We start from the raw sequence: 24,054 nt of genomic DNA, 5'->3' as shown, positions 1-24,054 counted from the left end.
AAAACTGGCGAGTGGGCACAAAAAAAATGAGGAAGAGAGAAAAGCATCTTTAAAAAAAATTTGAGCTTTTCGAGAAGATAAAGGGCTTAACACACAGTCCGACCAAAGAGTATGAACTGAAAAGACAGATTTAACAAAAAGTTAAACCAAAGAGTGAGGGGAGTAGAGATGAGTGTAAATCAAAAATTAACCACAGAGTGAAAGGAGAGGAAACAGATTAAGACCACAACCCAACCAATATGTGAAGAAAGGAGGGGCAGTTGTTGAACTATAGTGAATGAAAAATAATTCACTCCATCCAATCGAAGAGCAATAGGAAATTAGATAGATTTATAACAAAACCCAAAAGAGAAGGATTGAAATAGACAGGCTTAAATCAACACCTACTTAAAAAGTGAAAAGAGCTGATTTTGGGCCAAATCACAATCAAAGCGTGGGATTGGAGGGGGAACTGTTTTAACACAAAACCAGACAGAGAACAAAGCTGAAGGACTAAAAATATTATCCAACCATCCAGAAATCGTATCTACTCCTCCTTTGCGGGGTTCCAATATGGAAAGAACTGAAGCACTCTACAATTAATTATGTTTTATTATTCATAGTTTTATTGTGCTTTAATTACAGAGGCCCTGTTAGGGTCTGATATTGTTTTTGTTTCATGTACTGTTTAGAGATATTTTTGTTATATTCGTTTTTTATGGCTTTCTCGCTAATCTGAAATGAACAATATTATTGATTGCAAAAAAGACAAATTTAGAAAAAAATACAAACAAGTGAGGTGGGAATAGACAGACCTAGATCAAAACGTAATCATAGAATAATGAGAAAAGAAATGGACTTAAGCAAAATCCACCAGAAAAAGACAAAGTCAGACGTGGACAAAAATAAATCAATGAGTAGACAAACTTTGAAAAGAACTCAACCACAGAAAAGAGGAAAGAAAAGACAGGCCTGAGCAAACCCCAATAAAAAGTGAGGAAAGAAATGGCAAGATTAGGATTTAATCAATCCAAAGAGTGGGGATGGCACTGATTTAGAACATCATCAAATCAATGTGTAATGTGAGAAAAGACAGATGTGAAACAAGACACAACCAAAGAATAGAAGTAGATGAGACAGACTAATAACAATCATTATAAGGCCAGTTTCCAGAAGCATAGGGAGCTCAGAGGCAACAGAGCTATCCTTGCCAGTTGTCTTTGAAACCCGTTAACCAGATACTAATGTAGGGTCACTGAATGCATAGAACCTCCTCTTGGCGATATAGACTCTCAGTGTAGTAGCAGCCAAGACTTACCTCAGGAGGAGGGTATAAGACAGTGACTCAGGTGCAGATAACATTTGAATGTCACACAGAAAATAGAATTTCTATCCACTGATATGGCTGTATAAAATATCTAAGTTTAATTCATTTGAAAAAGATTACGTAGTATACTAAAATGTAATAGTTGCATTGTTGCCACTCGTTACCTTTCTACACATACCAAATGTGGGCAGTGTAGTTCCTTTAAGAATGCAGGGTGAAATGTGTGCCATAGCAACATCTACAGAGGAACTAAATCAAGTGTTGTAGCAATGTAATTTAGTATCTGTACTGTTCAAGTGGGTCAGAAAGTTATGTTTGGGTATTAAAGCCTCTTCAGAGGTACTGTCTCTTATGTGCGTACGACACAAACAGGCTTCAGATCTTTCGCCTGCGATGCAAATCTTGTAGCTACTCTCGACTGGAGCAGACTGGATGGAAGCTACAGGGAGACAGCGGCAGAGAATGGGCTACCTTTCTGGGGTCCCCTCTTCTCGGGCCACTGGCGAGGCTTTCCTCAGTCTCAATGGGACTTTGTCGGTCTGTCTGGATCATAGAAAGGGCCATGCAGTCTCAGAGTGCTACGTCCTTCCAGATGGGGCATGAGGAACTGTACCGTGAAATAGTAAGGAGGACTGAGTATGCAACCTCTAAGCCCCACAACACTATGGGGGAGGGGAACGAAGGGGGGAGAAGTCAATCACTGAGGTGCTAAAAAACTTTGAACCAACCCGCTCTGCAAAGTGTTTCACCCAATAGGCTTATGAAACTCTTCTCATCGTACCTGGTGCTTAGGGAGATGACAATCACTTCTCTCCAATGACGGCATGAAGAGATAAAGGAGCACTCCATTCTTGGCAATGTTTGTTGTTCGGCAAAGTTGGGCTGTGGCTAGAATGGTCTGATCTTGGTAAAGCTCTAAACAGGCACGAGTCTTCATAGAAGCTTGGCTTCACAGTTTTGAGCTGATTTGAGCCAAATTCCCAGCATTCAGGACAATGTACTTCCTCTTTTAGGCCACAGCAACAGCAAGCTCTTATTTTGAGTCCATAGGGCTGGTCACTACTATGGAAGGCAGCCAAGCCCCCCAGCCCTGTCTCGACTCCTGCTCTGTCGGAAGCACAGAGCGTCCTCTTGAAGGAGTCAAGGGTGAACAGGAGTACCTGACTCACCAGGTGAAACAGTAGCAGTGGAGCTCAGCTCAGGACTGGGGCAGCGCTTGAAATTGTAGGAGATAGCAATCGAGTCCAAGTGCATCTGTCTTTGGGTACAGGGCAGTGTGCAGGTGCTGAACATCACATAATGCTCTCAGAGCCTCTGAATCTAGGATGATGACTGGTTTCCCACAATACCAAACAGAAAGGGGCATTTCTGGCACACAGTCGTCTAGCCAATGGGATTTACTACTAGGCTTCAGTTCTCCTCTGCCAGAGCTGACCACAAAGGATGGGACATCTCTGTTGTGCAGATTATAGCAGCGGCGGGGTCTCTTGCCACAATCTGGTCAAGGTGCTCTTTCGTTGAAATACACAGTCGGACCAATTCAAGCGGGCCTGACCCACTGACACGAGCACAGCCGATCCTTCCTTGTCCCATTAAAGGGTTGTGGATCCAGAGCTGACCTGCAGAAACCTGGCTACAAAGGGCTGAGCTGGGAGGGCCGGGGGATGAGCAGTGCCGGGACATTGTCGTGTTGTGGTATTCTTATTAAGAACGTTGGAATGTTCTTAGAATAGGAGCGTATGTGTGGGGTTCCAGGGAGGGACAGTTGATGGATATGAAGACTTGCTGACATCGTTGTTGTGGTGAGCGGAGTTGCCAATAAAGAGCTTTGTAATGAATCAGGAGTGAGAGCCATCTTTACAATTTTGGTGACGGAGGATCGGGCAACTCTGCGAGGACCCACGGGGTGATATGATGGAAACGGAATGAAAAAAGTAAAGATTGAGACGGAGTAAAAGGACAGTTGACAAGTGAAACGGAGGAGTGAAATTGACGATAAACGGAGGTGAGGCAACGACGGAGTATTTGAGTGTGCGGAGAATGATTATTTAAAAAAAGAGGAAGAATAACGTCTTATGAGTGGAAGCAGCGCGTGTCAGCTGAGAGGAGCGTGAAGAAAGGTTGTTGCGTGCAGCAGCAGAGGCGAGGAAGGCGATTTAGACACTGCGCGCAGCAGCAGCAGAGGCAGCGTCTTCGTGATTGTGACGCAAACTAAAGGAAACGCTCACGCTGATTGGCGAACAGCAAAAAGATAAGCACACGCTGATTGGCGAGCGTATGACGTCATCACGTCGGCGGCCATTTTAACGAGTTGGGAAGACTCGTATTCGTTTTAAAGGAGGAAACGTGTGTAAAGGATCAGGAAAGGAGTTTAAAAGAAGAAAAGTCGTTTTTGAGGAATAAATTGGAACAGAAGATTGATAAGAGAAAGGAAGAGGAAGAACATGTAAAAAAACAAAGAAGAGAAGTTTATTGTTAAGCGTCGGGGAAGCAGTTTAAGAGTTGGAAAGTCGTTTTAAAAGAATGGAATTGAAAAAAAAAATTAAATAAATAGAAGCAGAATAAAAGGAAGGAAAAGGAAGAACAACTCTATTAAAAAAAAAAGGGGAAGTTTATTGGAAGTGTGATTGATACTTTCTGAAAATGTGTGCGGCACAAACATTTACATTAACGCCACCAATACCTTTTTTAACAGAACATGGAGAACCAAAAATAAGATGGCAAGAATGGAAAGTATATTTCAATAATAACATGTTCACTATCAAAAATGAAGAAATGACTCCGGAAATAAAAAAAGGGATATTGCTACATTCCTTAGGACCAGAAGGAATTAGACAATATGTGCGGATGCAGAAGAAGGAGAGAGGTGAAAATGAAACTGATGTATATGAGAATGCATTGGACGACTTAGAGAGATATTATGCACCAACGGTATGTGTGGCAATTGACAGATACAAGTTTTTCAGGAGGAAGCAAGAACAAGATGAGAAGATTGATGATTATTTGAGCGTATTGAAAAGAATGGCAGAGAAATGTAGATTTGGACAGATAGAAGAAGAGTTAATAAGAGATCAAATCATTATGCTCACAAACAATAAAAGGGTGCAAGAAAGATTATGGACCATGGGAGATGGAACACTGAATAAGGTGCTAGCGGTAGTAAGAAAGGCTGAAGTATCAGTCAGATGTGCAAAAGCAGCCCTGGAAGAAGAGAAAGGTAAAGATAGAGAAGAAGTGTGTGTTGTGAGGAAAACTATAAGAGCAAGCAGCGTTGGTGCAGAGAAGGAAGATAAATTTGAGGAAGAGAAGACGGAGAAGAAGAATTTTCAAGCAACAAAAAATGAATATAGAAGAGGAAGCACAACTAATTTAGCATGTTTTAGGTGTGGAAGTTATGCACATCTAGCGAACAGCCAAGCATGTAGAGCAAGAGATCAAAAATGTACTGTATGTGGATTAATTGGTCATTATGCAAGAGTTTGTTATAGAAGAGATAAAACTACTAGGATAAAGTATGTGATGAGGGGAGAAGATGAGTTAAGGAAACAAGTTAAAGAAGATGAATCAGATGAAGACGATGACGTTTTTATGATAAGGGATTTTATTTTGGTTGTAAAAAGTAAAGGAAGAAGTAAACCCAAATGTGAAATTGAAGTGGCGGGGGTAAAGGTGATATTAGTGGCAGATTCAGGATCGCTATATACTATAGTTAATCTAGATATGTGGAAGGGTAAATTTGTGAAGGAGATTGGTGTTGATCTAATGAAAAGTGACATAAATCCAAGAGGATTCACTGGGAAAAGCAATCCGATGGTGGGGTGTAGAGATGTCACATTTGAGTTTAAAGGGAGTGTAGCTGAGGGAAGAATGTATGTTGCGGAATATGGACCAAGTATTTTGATCGTTTAAGTTATAAAGTCGGGAACGTCATGTTTACAGGAAGGAATGATTTGGGAAAGGATTTAATAAGTTTGGAAACATCAGGTATAATTGAGAAGTTTGAGTCATTGGTATGGATGGATGCGGTTTTAATAAAAAATGAAGGTGTAACAGAAAGGAAGACCCTTGATTTGAGTAGTATGCACTTACCGATTAATAGAGTACCTAGGGGTGAGTGGGATGAGTATCAATTTGCTGTTGTAGAAGAAGAGTTTGTGAAGTCAATTTTTATAGAAGGGTGGGTTCTGTATTATGGAAAAGATGAGTTGAAGAAGGAAATGAAAGAGAAGATTTTAGAAGGTTGGAGTGAAAGGAAACCGGATGCAGAAGAAGTTAGATGTTTTTGGGAAGTGAAAAGTGAGTTGAGTGTTGAGTCAGGTTTTATTTACAGAGGTGGAAAAGTCGTACCACCAAGAACTTTGAGAAAAAGAGTAGTTGAAATATGTCATGAGGTAGATTTTGAGGTGGAGAGTGTGATGATTTGGGTATAAGTTTAACACCATTGTCATCTGTAGATTGCCCTGAGATGGTTTGGAATTTATTTGATATTGATTTTGTAGAGGTGTTCTTTGGAAATAATGGAATTACACTTTGGAAGGTTGAGGTGGAGAAGTTGTTGTGGGATTATTGTCTCACACCTTCTCTCACTAGGTTGAGACCGTTTGTGATGATGAGAGGTAGGAAGCTAGTAACGAGAGACTACATTGGATGGATGGAGAGTACAAAACGTGTAGAGTTGTCTCCGGAAAGAGTGGAGGGTAATATCATATAAGCACAGCAAGTGTACAAGAGAACTTTGACAAGAAGTATGTGGTATGGGTGGTAGAACTTTTTGTTGGAGGTTGGGTAAAAACTAAGGAGTGGGATGAAGTGGCAAAAGGAGAAAGTGTGTTTTCTAAGCAATGTAGGGTTGTGGAGTGTCTAAAGAATTCAGTTAGATTGGTGATGGTTGGATATGGCTTATGAGTCGCATGGCAAAGTGTAAAAATTTTAAAAAATGGAAGAGGAGGAAGTTGGGGGAGCTTCAGTTATGTTCTAGGGTTTGGTTGTGGAAAGATGAAATGGAAGATGAGGTAAGAACTGGAGAGGGTAATTGTATAAGAATGATGAGTTGTGTGAACAAACTTGTACAACTACAAGGGAACTGGGAAGATTAGGAAGAGTCAACCATACTCCTCACTGACTTAAAAACTTTATGTTAGTTAGTTTTGTTTATTTTCTTTTTATTTTATTTTCTCCTTGCAGACCATTATGTTGTATATAGTTTTCCTTGGCTCATGTATAATTGTTAAGGGGGAAGATGTGTCGTGTTGTAGACTGTAGACCATTATGTTGTATATAGTTTTCCTTTGCTCATGTTTTATTGTTAAGGGGGAAGATGTGTCGTGTTGTGGTATTCTTATTAAGAACGTTAGAATGTTCTTAGAATAGGAGCGTATGTGTGGGGTTCCAGGGAGGGACAGTTGATGGGGATATGAAGACTTGCTGACATCGTTGTTGTTGTGGTGAGCGGAGTTGCCAATAAAGAGCTTTGTAATGAATCAGGAGTGAGAGCCATCTTTACAGACATCCACTGGAACAAGAGACTCATCCGCCTCAACCACTATATTATTTACAAGGCCGCCCAACTTATTGGGCTTCCGTGAACACTGTATGAACCCCCTCCCTATGATCCGTTTATGCTCACTTCCTGCACGTCATGATACACACATACATCTCCCACCTCTAACTCTTGGGGGAGCAAGAGGTCCTGGCCAGGAGAGGCGAATTTGCATTTACTAGGTACGGCCACTAAGCAGCCTCCCCATCTTAAGGTGCAGGAGAAAAGCAACGACCTTTAAAAACAGTTCCCCGAGTCATGGTTAGGACATGGTGGCGGTAGTAATTCATGTTGAAAGGAGGTCTACTCTCCGTGAATTAGATCTTCAGCAAAGTCTAGTACTCGGCTAGTGGGCAACCTGCTTTGCAGCATGTACAGTCCCTGCCGATGGGCCTGTGACATGAGTCTCCTGCACAGGAAAACATGCCACTCTCAGAAATGTGGGGTGGGTGAGGAGGACAGAGCCTGGCTTCTGCGCCAGAGACTATGGGCCCATTAATAACAAGTCACAAAGAGCAAAAGAGGAGGAGGCCGGATTAGAAAAAGAATGAAAAAGTGAAGGCAAGGGAGCTGTGCTTGAAGCAGTCAGAAGACAAAGGAGAGGCAGGCGGCAAACTGTTGCCTGGTTTGCATCACAAGCCCTGAGAGCTCTGCGGCTCAGGAATGTAAATGTGCAGACACCGCGAGGAAGGGGACAGAGGAGGGTGCTGAGCCACGCTGGTCCCTGCGGGGGGGGGGGGGAGGGGGGGGAGCTGGAGGCCTATTGATGCTGGGGGACCCCAGACGCCATCCTCTTTCTTACCAGCACCGGCCCGGTCAGCCAAATTCAACGAATTTAAGTGCATTAACAAAAATCAAAGGATAGAGGTAGGGACACAAGGCCCTCTCACAATAGGTTACCAATCCAATCCAAAAATTCTTTATTTCGGCCATATAGACCATAAAAGATACGATACAGAACACAATAACATACATTATAAAATACATATTAAAAATACAGTACAGTATATAAAAAGTTCCCTACTTGTCCAGCGAGGAAAATAAAAAGAGTATCATAACAGTGTCCACAGTTTATGGGGCTTTTTTCTTCCTGATTAACCATACTGCCATTAGAAATTTGGATAAGGCGAACACAATGTGGCCCAGAGTACTGGTTTCCATTACTCTATATGCCTGTAAATAGTTTCTGAACCCCAAGTTCCTGCAGAGTGGCGCTATCCAGTATTTTCTAGGTCTGTGATAGGCAGGGCACACAAACATAATATGGAGGTCGTCTTCCTCGTGGGTGTTACAACATGGACACATTTTATCACCCCCCTTAGTCCATCTGTGGATAAATTTTTTAATGGGGAGTGTGCCTAACCTCCATTGTACAAACAATTTCCTCACAAGGATGGGGAAAATTAAATCCATAAAAGGTTCAAATACATAAGAATTTTTGGATTCCAGAAATCGCACAGTAAGGGTGCCTCTATTTTGGGCATTCATCAAAAGTGAGAGACTCTTGTCTTTGTAGATTTGGGTCAGGCCTTTGCGTGAGACCCTTTGGCAGCCTTGCGCGGGATCCTCCCATAGCTCAGATAAGTTCATATCGTGCAGTTCATTTTTTACTAAAGCGAGCCAGGGGATTTTACTACTTCGGTTCAGGCTCATGACATGGATAAGGTCCTGCCTATAATGATGTAATTAGTTTGTGGACCAAAGCCTGTGCCAATACCTCACTGGCTTTGACACAAGCTCCTCAGCAATAGGGGGGAGACCCATGTCTAATCTCAGTGGGAGGAGTGGTGTGCCTCGTGGAAGAGCTAATAGGCATCTTAGGAAGTTATTTTCCACTCTCGCCAAATCTTGGCCCGCTTTGAACCCCCAATAGGTTACCCACGCCAGCCAGTGGAGATTGGGAAGCTGATTTTCTGGCTGAATCAGTATCCTAATAGGAATGCAGCCAATATGTTGTACAAGGGATTTTCTGCAGGTTTTCGCATTCCTGCGCAGGGGCGCCACCAGTGGGTTATTGCAATAATCTACTGTCTGCGCGCACCCATCCCACAGTAGTGGCACAAAAGGTTAGTAAGTAAAGCGCGTTGGGGCAAGTCGCAGGCCCATTCACCGCTCCTCCTCTGCCAGACTATGTGTGTTCACCACTAGGGGTGGTCCATAAGAAGGAGCCAGGCCAGTATAGGATGATACATAGCTTGTCTGCTCCAAATGGGGCGTCAATGAATGAGGCTACAGACCCCCCTTTATGCTCACTGACACACTCCTCCTTCAACATGGCATTACAGAAACTGCGGGACTTAGGGCCAAATGCCTTCATGGCAAAAACTGACATCGAGTCAGCCTCCCGGCTCATGCCTGTGCACCTCGAGGATTATCACTTGTTGGGTTTCCAATTGAACCACCAGTATTACTATTACAAATGTATGCCAATGGGATGTGCGGTGTCATGTAAATACTTTGAGATGTTTAGCACCATGCTCCAGTGGCTTTTTACTTTCAGAACGGGGCACGGGGACATTGTACATTACTTGGATGACTTTATGGTCATGGGCCTGCCGGCGTCTGGGGCATGTGGTCAGGCTTTGAAGGAACTGGTTTCCATGTTGGAGGAATTTGAGATGCCAAATTGGGAAGTTGGGATGCCCCCGGAAAGATCGTTGGCCCCACAACATGCATGTCTTTTCTGGGGATTGAAATAGACAAAAGTGGGAGACAAGGTTCAGGTATTCTCCCAAGCAATAGATTCAGCATTGGCAGGGGAAAAAGTGACATTACACCAACTCCAGGTATTGGTGTGCCAGTTGAACTTTGCCCTAAGGATCAACCCAATGGGGCGCCCCATCTTGAGGTCAATTGCTAGGGCTATGGTAGAGTTGACACAGAAACATCATCACATGAGACTACTGTCGGAAGTGAGGCAGGACTTGAGGGTATGGCGCACTTTCTTGAGTGATTTTAACGGGAAAGTGGTGTGGCCTGTGCCAATGGTCACCAGCGAGGACTTGGGCTTGCTGATTCAGCTGGTAGTGTCGGTTTTGGGGCAGTGTTGGGTCCACGCTGGTGCCGGGAGGATTGGCCAGCAGCTTGACATGATAGCGGGCAGACCAGGAACATTGCCTTCTTATTATTATTCCCAATTGTGGTAGCAGTTACTATGTGGTCCGACAACACGGCGGTGGTTGAAGCCATTAACAGGCAGGGGGCTACCTGTACACATGTTCTGACGTTGTTGAAGCATTTAGTATTGGCATGCTTGAAGTTGAATCTCCTGTTCAGAGCAGCTCATATCCCAGGTGTAGAGAATCAGGCTGCTGACGCTTTATCTCGCTCTAAGTTGCAGGAATTCAGGAGGTACCATCCACAAGCAGAGGACCAGATGACAGTGTTCCAGACATCTCTGTGGAAGATTGGAGCCCCCATTAGCGGGGTTGGTGGGTGCCTTGTTGGGCAGGCGCACCGGGAAGGCTTATCAACAGCAGAGTAGTGGGCCTCTTTTCATATGAAGCTATATGTGGCTTCTTGCAGGGGTTAATCCTATCATGTTGATGACGAGCTCAGCCGCGGTGCTCGTGTGCTGATGACGAGCTGAGCTCGTCATGGCTATTAGAACGATAACACGCTGGGATAATTCTCCTGCTGTGCTGAGCATTCTGAGTAAACGGGTGTGGCCGTGACGAGCTCAGCTCGTCATGAGCACAGGAGCACTGTAGCTCATGATGAGCTGAGCTCGTCATGAGCACCGGGGCGCTGTGCGCGCCCCCCCGCCCCCAGCACAGCAGGAAAATTACCCCAGCAGCCAAGGGGTTAAGGGAACAAGGCAGGCCAGTTTCCTATGCTAGGGAGCATGTGGCAGCAGTAGGCTTCTTTGCTAAATTAGCAGGGGCTCAGGACCCAGGGAGTACATTCCTAGTCAGAAGGGCGCTTGCAGGGTGGGCCAGGTTAGAGGGAGTTACAAGGGATCACAGAAGGCAGCTGGATCTAAACACGCTGGGTGATATTCTGGACTCGTTACAGGCAACATGCTCTTCAGTTTATGAGGGCACCCTATTTAGGGCAGCCTTCTCTCTAGCCTTCTATGGGGAATTCAGATTAGGCGAGTTGGTGGGGGCCTCTAAGATAGATCAGGGTGGCGGTTTGCAGTGGCAGGACACTAAGTTAGATCAGGGATGGCTGATGGTGCACTGTGTAAATCCAAGACCGACCCTTCGGGTCGGGGGACCACCATCCGACTTAGTCGTGCACCCGGCGCAAGAGTAAGTCCGATCGCCAGGATATGGGCATACCTGGCGGTCCGCCCACCGGGGAGAGAGCAAGCCCTGTTCATACATGAACAGGAAGGGTGTCGGTCAAAGTATCAATTCGGGCTGCGATCAGGAGCGCACTGATGAGTTTGGGGTTGGATACTAGTGGGTACTCATCACACTCATTCAGAATTGGGGCAGCGATGCTAGCAGCAGGGGCAGGCCTATCAGCGAACCACATGTTTCAAGCACTATGTGCGGCCGGAATTATTGTAGGATTGTGCACAAATCCATAGGCATGACCACTCTGACTTTTCCATTTCTTTTCCTGCTATTAGTATGCCCGCTAAGGTGATATGGGTGTTTCGGCACTCCTTCGTGCGTCATGCCACGGGAGGATTGCAGCATCGGGTGTCGAAACCGGTGGGTTTGAAGGAGATGGCGTTCCTTTGGCGAGGCATTGGGGGCCTGCGAATTGGGCAACTGCGTCGACTGCTGGTTGAGACAAGAACACACGAGGGACAGCAGTCCCCAGATTATATTATTTTACATTTGGGCAGCAATGACATGGTGGACCTTGGGCGCCAGGCGGTCAGAGAAGCATTACTGACAGAGTTTTCATGGTTGGGGCGAGAATTTCCGCAGGCACGGATCGCCTGGTCATGTATGATACTGGGCCGAGTAAGATCAAGAGCACTCAATGTGTCAGTAAGGCGGCTCAACGGGGAATTGGGGAAGCTGTGCACTGGACAGGCCTGCCTTTGCCACATCCCGCACAGACTGATCAAAGGAGACCGAATGTTTCACCACAACGGTATGCATTTGGCAGACATTGGGACAGATGCGTGGATCAGAGGCATATGGTCATTTGTGCAGAATTTGTTTGGTGGGGGGGGAGGGTGAAGGACCCGTGGGCCCTAGTCAACCTTGTGGCGGTAAAGAGGCCACAGCAAGATTGAATCACGCGGTTGGCAGGAGTCCTCCTACATACTACCTAGGCCAGCACTGAGGGGGAGAGACGGAAAGCTCCCCGCATAGAAAATGGGGACACCGGCTGGGGAGGAAAGGGCCTCCTCTCACACTGTGAAAATATATTGGCTGGTCTAAGTTAAGGTAGAGAAAACCAAGAATAGAAGCAATGCTTTTGTGGCCATGTATCCTTTGTTTTGATCTGGTTCTTAAATCTTCCGAGAGAGTAATGTTATTTTAGACCCAGTGGTAAAGTAAGTGTTTCTCAGTGATCCGGTCTCTTTCACAGCTCCCTCTTTGTGCTAGAAGACTGACAGCTATTACTATTAGGAAGTTGTATAAAGGTGCATTTATTTTGGATGACTTAGTTTGCTTTCTTTTCTGACCTCCATTTCCTACGCTTTCACATAGAATTGTACCCTTCTTAGAAAACTATGAGCTTGCTTTGACCCTACTGCACAGGAAGATCAGCATCACCCCCTCTTCCGACCATCCTCCGTCCTCCGCGCCCAGTGAATTTTCAAAGGTCTGATAAAAGACTGCATACCTAAGGGCATTGCAGCAAACCATTAGGTTTTTTTTCTAACACTGAACCTCTTCATTTGCCATGCTTATATTTGGCTCTTTAATCCACCTCATCAGTTTTTTTTCTTAGGTGAGAAATAAAAATGAAGTAGATGAAGAGCGCAAAAAAAAAAAAAAGAGAAATTCTGGTTAACGAGGAAAAACTAGAGTGAAGTTATTTGACTGATTACCAAATCGATTCGCTTTTAATTAGGGCATCAACCTCTGCCTCTCAAGGCTCTTGGTTAGAGTGATTGATTACAGCAGTGGTTGGAAGAACCTGCTTGCAGAAAGAGGATGGAGAAATGCGAGAGTCAGTTTGGGAATCCTTGCCCCAACTTCAAACTAACGGATAATAATCAGCTGCCAAACTTTCCAATTTAGTACACAATTAATTTACATTAAGGTAAAAAAATAACGTTAATGATATTTACATGTAAAGAGAGCATCAAGTGATACAATCAGTTTTGGTGTACCATGGTGGTGATGTTGCTCCTGCGCTGCAAAAAAGAGAAGGGAATTCCTGAGAGAAAATGACTTTCTTTAAAGGATTTCCCTTCCTCCCACAACGCTCCCCTGGCATGACATCATCACCTCCACTACTCAGAAGTGAGCAGTGTGAGCATGCGCACATCGATGTGCATGCTTTCACTTCAGTCTATAAAAAACACGGACCGTCTGTGCGAGGCCTGAAAACAGAGCCCGATAGAGACCCGTTTCCAGACCCCCTTAAAACAAGCATTTGCAATGCAATAGGTCTCGCATTAGGAAAGTTTGAGTTTTTGGTATAGTAAATTACAATTTTTTTATTTATGTGTTGGTTTTGAAAATAGCTAAATTAATAGATTTGTAATTTCCAATGCCAATAGTTTTAACGTTCGCAAATGTGACACCTACAGCATTTGTAATGCAATATGTGTTGTGTTTACGTGACTTAGATGTATTGATATTACAAATAACAATGGCTTTTAATTTTTTTAAATAATTAATACTTATATAAAAGTTATTGTCATTTATAATGGCAATAGCTTAAACTTTTGTAAATTACTTTTGTGAAGATTATGTTTAGTGTATTTTACTGTGACGAAAATCCAAGAACAGAAGTGAAATATCAACATCTTTTTGTGACATTTGTAATAAAGCTTGAAACATTGAGAACATATTTGAACCAGTTGTAGTTGAATAGTTGCACAGATGGATGCTGTGGTGGTGCCGAGTGATGCTGTGGCGTTCAGTGATGCTGTGGTAGCGCATATTGATGCTGTGGTGCCCCTGAGTGATGCTGTGGTGATGCGATTGATAGATAGAGTGAGGGAGATAGACAGACAGATAGATAGAGTGAGGGCGATAGATAGACAGACAGATAGACAGACAGAGTGAGGGCGATAGATAGACAGACAGATAGACAGACAGAGTGAGGGCGATAGATAGACAGACAGAGTGAGGGCAATAGATAGACAAACAGAGTGAGGGCGACAGACAGACAGACAGATAGAGCGAGGGCGATAGATAAGGTGAGGGTGATAGATAGAGTGAGGGCAATAGATAGATAGACAGATAGATAGAGTGAGGGTCTCCCAGTTCACGGTTTCCAGAAAGTAAGTAAAGGCCTCTGCATTGTACTAGTTTTGAAATTACCTTCTCTCTCCCTGCATTTTTACTTTGCCACGGGTTGTAAATATTGCTGCTGGTTTTTGTGTGTTAGTATTGGTGCAATGATTATTATTATTAGTAGTATAGTCATAGCAGCAATGGTAGTAATGCCAGTATTGTATTGATTATCAAGTTTGCTTTGTGTTTGTCTGTAGTGACTGTTTATATCTTTTCCCCTGTGCAGTAGCGTAGCGCTCCAAAGCCTGTCACCAGGTCCACGCTCCATAGGTATGCTAAATAAAATGAAGTCCAACTGTCCTCCATCTTGGAAGAATATTGCTCCATCCAGAGGCATCTTATTATAGGAAGAGAAAGAAGGGATCCATTGAGATCCGTTTCTCTTAGAACAGCTGAGTGAAGTTTGCTGACAGGGAACGCGCAAGGGAAGAAGGCGAGGAAGAAGAATGGGAGAGCGGGGGGGTTGAAGATAAAGATGTCTCCTTGCTGAAAAGCAGATACTTGTTGTGTCACAGGCGAGGAATGGGACGGAGAGGGGAAGAGGGGAGATAAAAACATGGGGAGGATTGGGAGGGACTCTGTGAGAGGGTTTGAAGCTGGCTTGTGAGTGTAATGTACCGCTTTGATCATGTCCCAGTGCATGCCGGGAGGAGCCGGTGAGTGCCCGCGCCGTGATGGGATGGAGTTGCATAGATGAATTACAACTCTCTGCTAGTGCTACTCCCCCGTTTATGCACCTCTCACCTAATTAACGTAAAGTGCTGCGCTGCATGGCTGGCTCCTTGGGGCAGGAGAGACGCAACGATCGGGGCAAGCTGCAATGTGAGGGAATAAAAGAAACAGTTGCAATACAATGTCACAGGCGTGGGACCTCTATGACAGACAGACGTTGATCAGTGGGCGTGAAAATGGTACCGGAAAAAAAAACAGCGCTAAGAAGCAACATGACAAGGCCTGCCCTAACAATTCAAGACTTTGTTCCCTTGCACAATTACTCACACAAGACTGCATTGCACGCTGCAATAAAGCATTGAAAAAAATGTTTACACAAAAATAGCATTCATGTGCAGGGCTGCTCTGTAATATTATTCTACTAGAGTTAATGAGCTTTAGTTTTCTTCTTCGTTTGTAGTGCAGTATCACATGCTATTGTTTGTTCTAGCGAGTGTTGCAAAGGCAGGTGAGAGACTGGCGCTGCCTGCTCCAAGAAGCCTTAATATGCAGGGCCTAGACAACTTACTGGAGTAAGAGGTCCACTGCCCTTGTAGCATGGGGGCTGCTTCTGGGAAACATGCAGAACTATAGACAGACAATATGAAAGAGGGTCTGTAGTCTTGCGTTGTAGGCTAGGGGATATGGGACGTTCTTGTTAGAGGTAGCTGCTACGGAGCATTAGTGATAATGTTGTTCAGAATGTATGTGTACTAAGTACTGTATACTGTGTTATTCTTTTGTTAATGCGGGGCTTGCAGCTGCTACTGGGCACTAGCGATCACACCAAGGGCGGGGGTGCAGGCAATATAGTTTGCGGAAGGGTGGCTTAAGGAATGCAACTGCCCTATTTACGAAACTATCCTCTACACAAAGTCACAGGCGTGGGACCTCTATCACAGACAGACGTTGATCAGTAGGTGTAAGGAGCGGTACAAAAGTAATAAAACGGCTCTAAGAAGCAACATGAAAGGACCACGCTAACAATTTGAGACCCTGTTCTGTTGCGCAATCACTCACACGAGACTGCAGTGCACGCTTGAATAAAGCACCGAACGAAATATGCTTATACTAAAATAGCATTTATCTGCAACGCTGTTCTGTGTTATCATTCTACCAGTGTTAATGAGCGTAAATTTTCTTTTTAATTTGTAATGTAATATTACGTGATATTGTTTGTGCTAGCGAGGGTTGCAGAGGCGGGTGATGGACTAACGCTGCTTGCTCTAAGAAGCTTTAATGTGCAGGGCCGCAGACCACTTATCGCGAAAGGGCAGAAGGCGAGGAAGAAGAATGGGGGGGGGGCGGGGTTTGAAGATAAAGATGTCTCCTTGCTGAAAAGCAGATAGTTGTTGTGTCACGGGCGAGGAATGGGACGGAGAGGGGAAGAGAGGAGATAAAAACATGCGGAGGATTGGGAGGGACTCTGTGAGAGGGTTTGTAGCTGGTGTGTGAGTGTAATGTACCGCTTTGACCATGTCCCAGTGCATGCCGGGAGGAGCCGGTGAGTGCCTGCGCCGTGATGGGACGGAGTTGCATAGATGAATTACAACTCGCTGCTAGTGCTACTCCCCCGTTTATGCACCTCTCACCTAATTAACGTAAAGTGCTGCGCTGCATGGCTGGCTCCTTGGGGCAGGAGAGACGCAACGATCGGGGCAAGCTGCAATGTGAGGGAACAAAAAAAAAACAGTCGCAATACAAAGTCACAGGCGTGGGACCTCTATGACAGACAGACGTTGATCAGTGGGCGTGAAAATGGTACCGGAAAAAAAACAAGTAAAGCTGGTGGCAATGAAGCAGGGGGCGGGGCAGCGGAACCCTTTGATGCAGCTCACGGTCTGGCGGCTGTGAAAGTGCAAGCAATTAGGGGGGAGGAGAAGTGAGGCACAGATGGCTGGCTTTTATTTGCACGCGCTTTTCAGGTCAATGCGCTTGCGCATTGAGCTTGCTTTTCACGGGCACAGCATGAAATCGCCCGATGGTTAAGCTCTCGTTAAGCCCCTATATTCTCGCAAACTCAATGCACAAGCGCATTGACAGGCGAGACCTAAAAACTGCCGGTGCTCAGCACCTGACAGACCCGGCCCACTTAAAGCCCAGCGTGTCCCACAAGATGAAACTAGACCACCTTCAGTGAGAATTCACGACTGTGCCTTAGAATAATAAGATATGTGCCAAATGTTGTGTACTCATGAGTACCAATGCTTAGTTACTTGGGTCAAAGGCCATTGCTTGTCAGTGTCACAGGTTACTGAATATTAGTAATTTTTTTTCAGTGTCAGTGGTTTAAGCCCCTGAATACCACAGAATGGTGCCAATCAATGCCAATAGATAGTTTCCACCACTGCCATAGAATATTACCCATATGTACCAAAGCGCATGACGTATCAGTGCCATAGACTACTGCCCACCAATGCCATAGGGCTGCATCTATCATTATACTGCATATTGTGTGACAGGGTTACTCTCATGGGGATCATGGTATGTTTGCCACTTTATTCTGAGTGTATTTATTTATTTACACTACAGGCAACTAACCAAGACATGCCAGACTCAAGACAATCAAATATCAGATTATGGTCCCACAAGCAATGAGAAAGAGAAGGTAACAATAGAGGCAAGCATGTAAGGCTTTGAGAGAGGAAACTAGCATAGGCTGTTTCTAATATAAAGAGGGCTAAGATTCCGCAGTCCAAGGCCAAGCCGCCGGAATCACCATTCACCCCATGATCTACATATTGTACAGGGCTTGAGGTACGGGGAGCTCTACATAGGAACCATTTGTAAGTTATGGTAGGATCTTAAATTCAATCTTGGTCTTTAGTAGGGATCAGAATAATGACTTCCTAAGGAGAGATACAGGGTCCATCCATTTGTAAGAGCACACACATCTATGGGGTTTCAGCATTTTACAGGCCCGGCAGTCGTGTCATCTCATTATTTGGCAATTCACTGATGTTATTCAATTTTGAATTAAACACTCTCACAACTCCATTTTTCAAGTCAACTAGAAAGAAGCAGAGATCATTTTACAGCTGTGAAGCTTTACCTGCCATTCTTAATGATTTTGTCAATTTGGGCAGCAAGAATTATATATCAATCCCAGGGAAAGCTAGATTTGTCAATGTCTGGTATACTTCCTAGGAACTTCAAGAAGTTAAGTGACACTTTGTTGACAACACTGCTGCTTACTTGGGCCCAGAGATCAAGCTATTGTCCTCTGGAGCAGAGCCATCAATAGCCAACCATCAGGCATACTCAGCCTCTAGACTGGGGTAAGAGGCAAAGTGGTTCTAAACTAATAATCTCATAGGCAGCAAAAATGATACTTTCTCAACTAAGTTTTCAAAACGATACTGCCAAGATTGAATTAGATTATTTGAACTAAGTGAAAAATTAAGTTACTGTTTCCGAGGTGTGAATAAATAATAAATATTGTACTTATATATAGGGCTGTTTGCTGAAAACGAAGCTTCTATTTACACAGCAAAAATAGCTATTGAGCAGTTGTTCACTGAAAGGATATACTATTCCCGATACATAGAATGCCACAGTTTTCTATATTAAGAACCCAATCCTGTAGGCTTACAAGTTACATCTAGGGGCAACTTATGTAATATATAAAAATTGGGTTGCCTTTACAGAAAGGCAGTTTTCCTTGACCTGTTTCACTGCAGAGCTTTTAAGCTCTAGTCCAGACAAAGTAAATGGTGCTTTCTGGAGCCATATATTTTTGGCATATAGATGGCTGAAGTAACTACACATTGCAGCAGTCTACTACGTATAGCTTCCACACCACTGGTGCTAGTTCTGGCCCAACTTACAATGGCCCTTCTGGACAATTTAAAAAGCCAACTGGTATAAGTCTATTTTACAGGACCATTTGGGGGGCAGAATGCATGCACTGTGACACTGCAGGGCTGTGTCACAGTTCAGAACGTTTTAATACAAGCAAAAATTGGGTTCTGAAAAAGGCAAAATTTCTGGGATGACCAAGCATTAATGGTGAATTTGCTAAACTGGCCTTCAGTGGCACAGGTCACTGCTCATTAATATGAGTTCATATTGTTCATCATTAACACAGGATACCACACATCAATACCAAACAGTATTTCTCATAAATGACATGGGATATTTTCTATCAATTTCACAGGTTCCTGCCAGTCACTGACAAGTTATTGCCCGTTGATACTACTTATCACCTATCAGTTTTAATGCATAAAGAACATAAACGAAAGGATCTTGCCTATAAATATCATGAAATAATGCACATTTGTTTGAAAAGACAAGACATGTCAGTACACAAATATACTGCCCACCCTCAATTGTCTATCAATAACATATGATAATCTTGTTCAGTGTGTCTGGATAGTGTCCACGTATCAAAAGACTATGCCCATCAATATTATTGACCATGAGCATCGCAGAGTGCTGCCTACTATCAATACAATGTGAAATTGTCCATAAATACAAGCAGCAATTTCCATCAGTGCCACAAAGTGCATCTCATCAATTCCTAAGCATACCGGTCAAAAATACCATAGAGTGTAGACCATCAATTCAAACAGATTCCGCTGACAAATATCACATAAAACACCTCATCAACAAGCCGCCATTACCAAAGAATACAGTTGAAATGCTAGAGCAAGTCACTCATCAATACTATGGAGTATTGTCTAAATAGCACAGGATATTGCCCATAAGAACCAATGGATGTGGTTTGTCAATACCACTGGATACTGTCCACAAGATATTTCTTATGAGTAGTAATCCTGCAGGATACTTCCCATCAAGAATGCACGATATTATCCTTAAATAGCAGAGGATACAACCCATCATACAATAAGATCCTGTTGATCAATCCTGCAGGACATCAGTATATTGGGATACGGCAATACAATGCAGCGGGATATTGCCCATCTAAACAAGAAGGCCCTACATCATCAATGTTAAGAATACTGAAAATTGAATAAAAGAATAATGACCAACACCAAAATACAAGATAATGTGGATTAATTCCCCGAGGTACTGCCCATCAGTGCCACGTGGATTTTTTGAAATTATCACATAATCCTTCACATTAATACAGCAAGAAATGTTATCCAACAATACTACTGGAGTCCCACCCATTTCATTCCAAAGAATACTCCCCATCAATACATCAGGGTCCTGGAAATCTTCGTGAGAGCATACTGATCGCTTATTCAAGATAATTGTGTCCACCTGTATACTGATTACCCCTGTCAATAACCCAGGAAGTTGCCTATAAACACCACAGGATATTGTATATCAACAGCTCAGTCATTCTCCATCAGTACAACTGGATGTGGAGCATCTCTGTCTCATGATACTGCTTGTCAGCTGCAAGCAATACCACAAGATGCTGATCATTAATACCACATGAAACGGCGTAAACACCTGAGCGTTCAACATGATGCTATGAATTAGTTCCACGGGATATTAATGGGCAGGAGGATCCTGCCCATTAATTTCACAGGATATTATTGGTCATAATTAAAAGAATATTAGCCATTAATGTCTAATGATATTGTCCAAATGTTATGGGATACATCTCGAAAATCCATTTAGGAACTGATCCTCTTATGACACTTATGTCCCTGGTGTAGTGGTCGTTTGTCCATCAGCGCAGGGATACCTTTGGGTCACCATGCGCTTTATAACGCCCCTGGCATAGCATACAGAATATAAATATTGCAGAATATTGCCCACTCAAACCGGAGGATAATGTCCTTCAACGCCAGAGGCTCTTTCCCATCAATACCAGAGGTTACTACCTGTCGGTATCCCAAAGTATTGTGCAGCAGTGCCTGCCTGAGGAGATTTTCTTAAGACAAGTGGGAGCTGCCCATCAAAAGCAGTGGATTTACTCCTTAGTGCCAACCACCGATAACACCCCATAATGACCATCAATGCAATAAGAGTCTATCTGTCTAATACACTTGCTATTCACATCTATGACACCAGAGAATGTCCACTGATACCACCGGGTATTGACCATGAATTGCAACAGACTGTACCTACCTGCACCATGGGACATTGCTAATCCTTGTCAAAAGGTATAGTCCAAATAGAAGCGGACATTGCCTAATTATCCTAGAATGTTATACACGAGTGCCACATGCTGCTTCATCTCAATGCCACAGGGTACATTGCCATCAACACCAAAGGCCCCTTGCCAGCAATGTGTGTGTCCAGTGCCAAACAATATTTTCTGCAGGAGGCATAATGTTACCACACACGGCTCGCTTTTCCCGTTGGCATCTTGAAGGTTTTGGAGATCCCGGTTTTTACTAAAGTTATTTGGAATTATGTGACCTTCAATTGGCAGAAAATGGACAGTACAATTACGTATAGGGGCCCTAATATATATCTTGTAGTGTCTTTGGGATTTGTAATATTGCTGTAATGTTTGTCAGTTGGTGTCCAGCTGTGTCTGGCGAAGCTGAGGTGTAGGGGTTATCTCTGCCAAGTAAATAGGAAACCGTGTCTGTGTCCTGGATTCGTAACAACAATATAGCTGTCCTCGACCCGTGCACAGTCACCCCCCGCAGCACCTCCCCCAACCCCCCCCCCCCCCCCCAGACCGGACAGACACCAACACACACAGAGACAGAGAGGCGGAATAAAGTGATAGACATGCTGCAGACACAGACAGACCAGAGGCGGCCCGCCAGGACGGAAGATGCACCTACCATTGCGCCCTGCTTCGAGGGGAGTCCTGCGGTCACAGGGGGCCCCACTGGGCCGTGCCCGGCTCCATGCGGACAGCTGCTCTGCCCGGGGTGTTCAGACAGAGCCCGGTGGCGGTCCCATGAGTGCCACTCTCCATTCGAGGTGCTCCCCAGAAGCGGTGCTCCCCAGTAATGGTGCAGCCCAGTGACAGTCCCCCCTGCTGCGGGACCGCGGCTGGGACTCCTCCGCCTCACCGACTAAACATTTCCATTCCTTCACCTCATCCAGCAAATAAACACGCCGCCGGGGCTGCAGGCTGCGTGCGGGGGGTGGAGACAGCACTCCGGAGACTTTGCATTGCAAACTAGAGACTGCCAGCTGCAGGGGTTAGACTGCAGGCTCCACGGGGTGTCACGCCACTGTTGACTGGGCAGCAGACTTTATTTACACGGGGGGCCCGCAGGCGGGAGACGGCAGACTTCACACACAGGCAGGGGTTTTCGTGCTGCAGAAACTGAAGTATTAATCCTGCAAACCGGCCCCTGCAGCACGCGCTCTGAGGAACAGGCTGCAACTTCTCACCGGCGACGAGGACTGCGGAGCCTGGAGACTTCCAACTGGGCAGCACACCGGAGAAGAGACTGCACGGAGCGGGCTGGAGACTCACTGGGTGCCGCAGACTGGAGACCTCACACTTGAGACTGTAGACTGCCCCGGGACTTTCGGAACTGGCAGCTTCAGGCTCCGACTGACTGCAGGAGAGCAGCTGCCAAAGCACCGCTCACTCACTCCCACGCCACTGCCCTCCCTCGCGCCGGCTCTGATTTCAATAATGCTTTATTGGCAAGGACTACAAATGCACACGTTTGGCACCAGTCGTTCCCCTCCCTCGCCTCCTCCTTCCATTTCTTTCCCTTCTCCCAGGCCCGCTCTCCCTCCCCGTCTCCCCCTCCTCTCTGCCGAGGTCACGCAGCGCCCCGCGTAGAACGAGCAGGCTGCGTGCGCCGGGCCTGTCATGGCGGTCTGCGTGCCACGGTCTCGTGCCTTGTCTGGCTGTGTTTGTAAGGTCTCCAGGGCTGTCTCTGTGTGCTCAAGATTCTCACGGCGGTCTCAGTTGAGACTTGCTTAGGCATTTCCTTGAGCCGGGGTCTGTAAGAGCGGTCTCTCGGAATAAAAGGTCCCAGAAGTACTGGTTGCTTGTGAATCACGTGGGGATGAATACTTGTGGCGTCTTTCAGAGCTTTCTCTGTGTGACCAAGTCTCAGTAAAGTGTCTTGTCAGGTGCTGTGCGCTGAGATCTCATGGCATTCTCTTCGTATGGAGGTCTCTTGTGTGTGTTTCTGTTGTAGTGTGGTGGGATTCCTGGGTGAGGTGGCCTCGGAGAGGTTAGCGCTGCATCATGCATGGAACGCACACTCACAATTGCTTTGGGTGTAGTCAAATGACCCTGTGCGATCTTTGACCTTTATTATATAGCCTCTGGATAAGCTTGGCCAGAGGGTGTTACAGGGTGCAACTGTCGGGTCACACCAGCACAGCGAGGGCGGTGCTGGGATCATTACTTCCCTACCCAACTTGGCGTTGACCTTCGTCCTGGTGTTCAACAGACAAAGTCTCAGAGCCTTTGGCTTGGCGGTGGATTTGGCCTCAAGTCGTAACACCGAGGGTGGGAGCGGCTGCTTCCATCTTCAGACCTTGGCTCATGCAGGGGGTCTGTCTCAGCGCTTTCCTTGGTACTCAGCGGCTCAGTGGTGGGGAGGGTCGAGAAGCTTTTCCCTGGGTCAAGCTGTGGCCCAGGTCATCCCAGGTGGCTTCTTCGTCTCCTGACTGGGTGGCTTCTTGTCTTGGACGATCCACCCTTCGGAACCCCAATACATTTCCTGTGACAACCTTACTCTCTCTTTTGGTGGTGACCATGGTGCCACTCGAGCGGGAGACTGTCCATGTAACAGTTTCACATGGAATCCAGAACTTCCATCCTGGCCATCGATCTTTTAGTCACACAAGGTCCCCTGGTAGGAGCTGTAGAGGGTTAGCACGCCTCTTCAGGCTGGCACATTTGTTGGTCAAGGTGCGCCTGGCTTGGGCATCAGCTGGTACGTACAGGGCTGGTGTCCACAGGCGGGAAAACAGTACTAGTGTCCCACCGTTGTATGTTTAGCATCAGGGTCCAGGCTGATCGCTGTATGGTGCAGTGGGGTGTTCCCCGGTACTCTAGCAGGAAGTGGTGCAAGCTAAGTTCGGGGTTAGTGCCCTTGGCCACTGCGATCCGGAGGGCTTGGTTCAGTGTACTCATAAAACGTTCTGCCTCGCCTTTGACTTGTGGCCACTGCGGGGGTGATACGGCGGTGCTTGATGCTGAGGGTTGTGAGCAAATCTCTGACGTCAGCACTTGAAACGGTGGTCTGTTATCCATT

The 24,054-nt window shown here is 45.3% G+C and overlaps 1 protein-coding gene across 1 annotated transcript in view; it reads right to left on the bottom strand.

Moving 5' to 3' along the window:
- The window catches only part of ARHGEF40 (Rho guanine nucleotide exchange factor 40), a 312,707-nt gene extending 290,242 nt beyond the window's left edge, over window positions 1-22,465 (bottom strand). The window contains exon 1 of the mRNA XM_086923058.1: window positions 21,658-22,465. Coding sequence (XP_086779184.1) covers window positions 21,658-21,660 — 3 coding nt within the window. The 5' untranslated portion in view covers window positions 21,661-22,465. The remainder of the gene's footprint in view (window positions 1-21,657) is intronic.
- Between the last annotated feature and the right edge of the window lie 1,589 nt (window positions 22,466-24,054).

The sequence above is a fragment of the Lissotriton vulgaris genome, chromosome 5 (assembly GCF_964263255.1).
Source record: "Lissotriton vulgaris chromosome 5, aLisVul1.2, whole genome shotgun sequence".
Lineage (NCBI taxonomy): Eukaryota > Metazoa > Chordata > Amphibia > Caudata > Salamandridae > Lissotriton > Lissotriton vulgaris.
The sequence above is the reverse complement of the archived record's forward strand: the minus strand, read 5'-3'. Positions and strand labels throughout refer to the sequence as shown.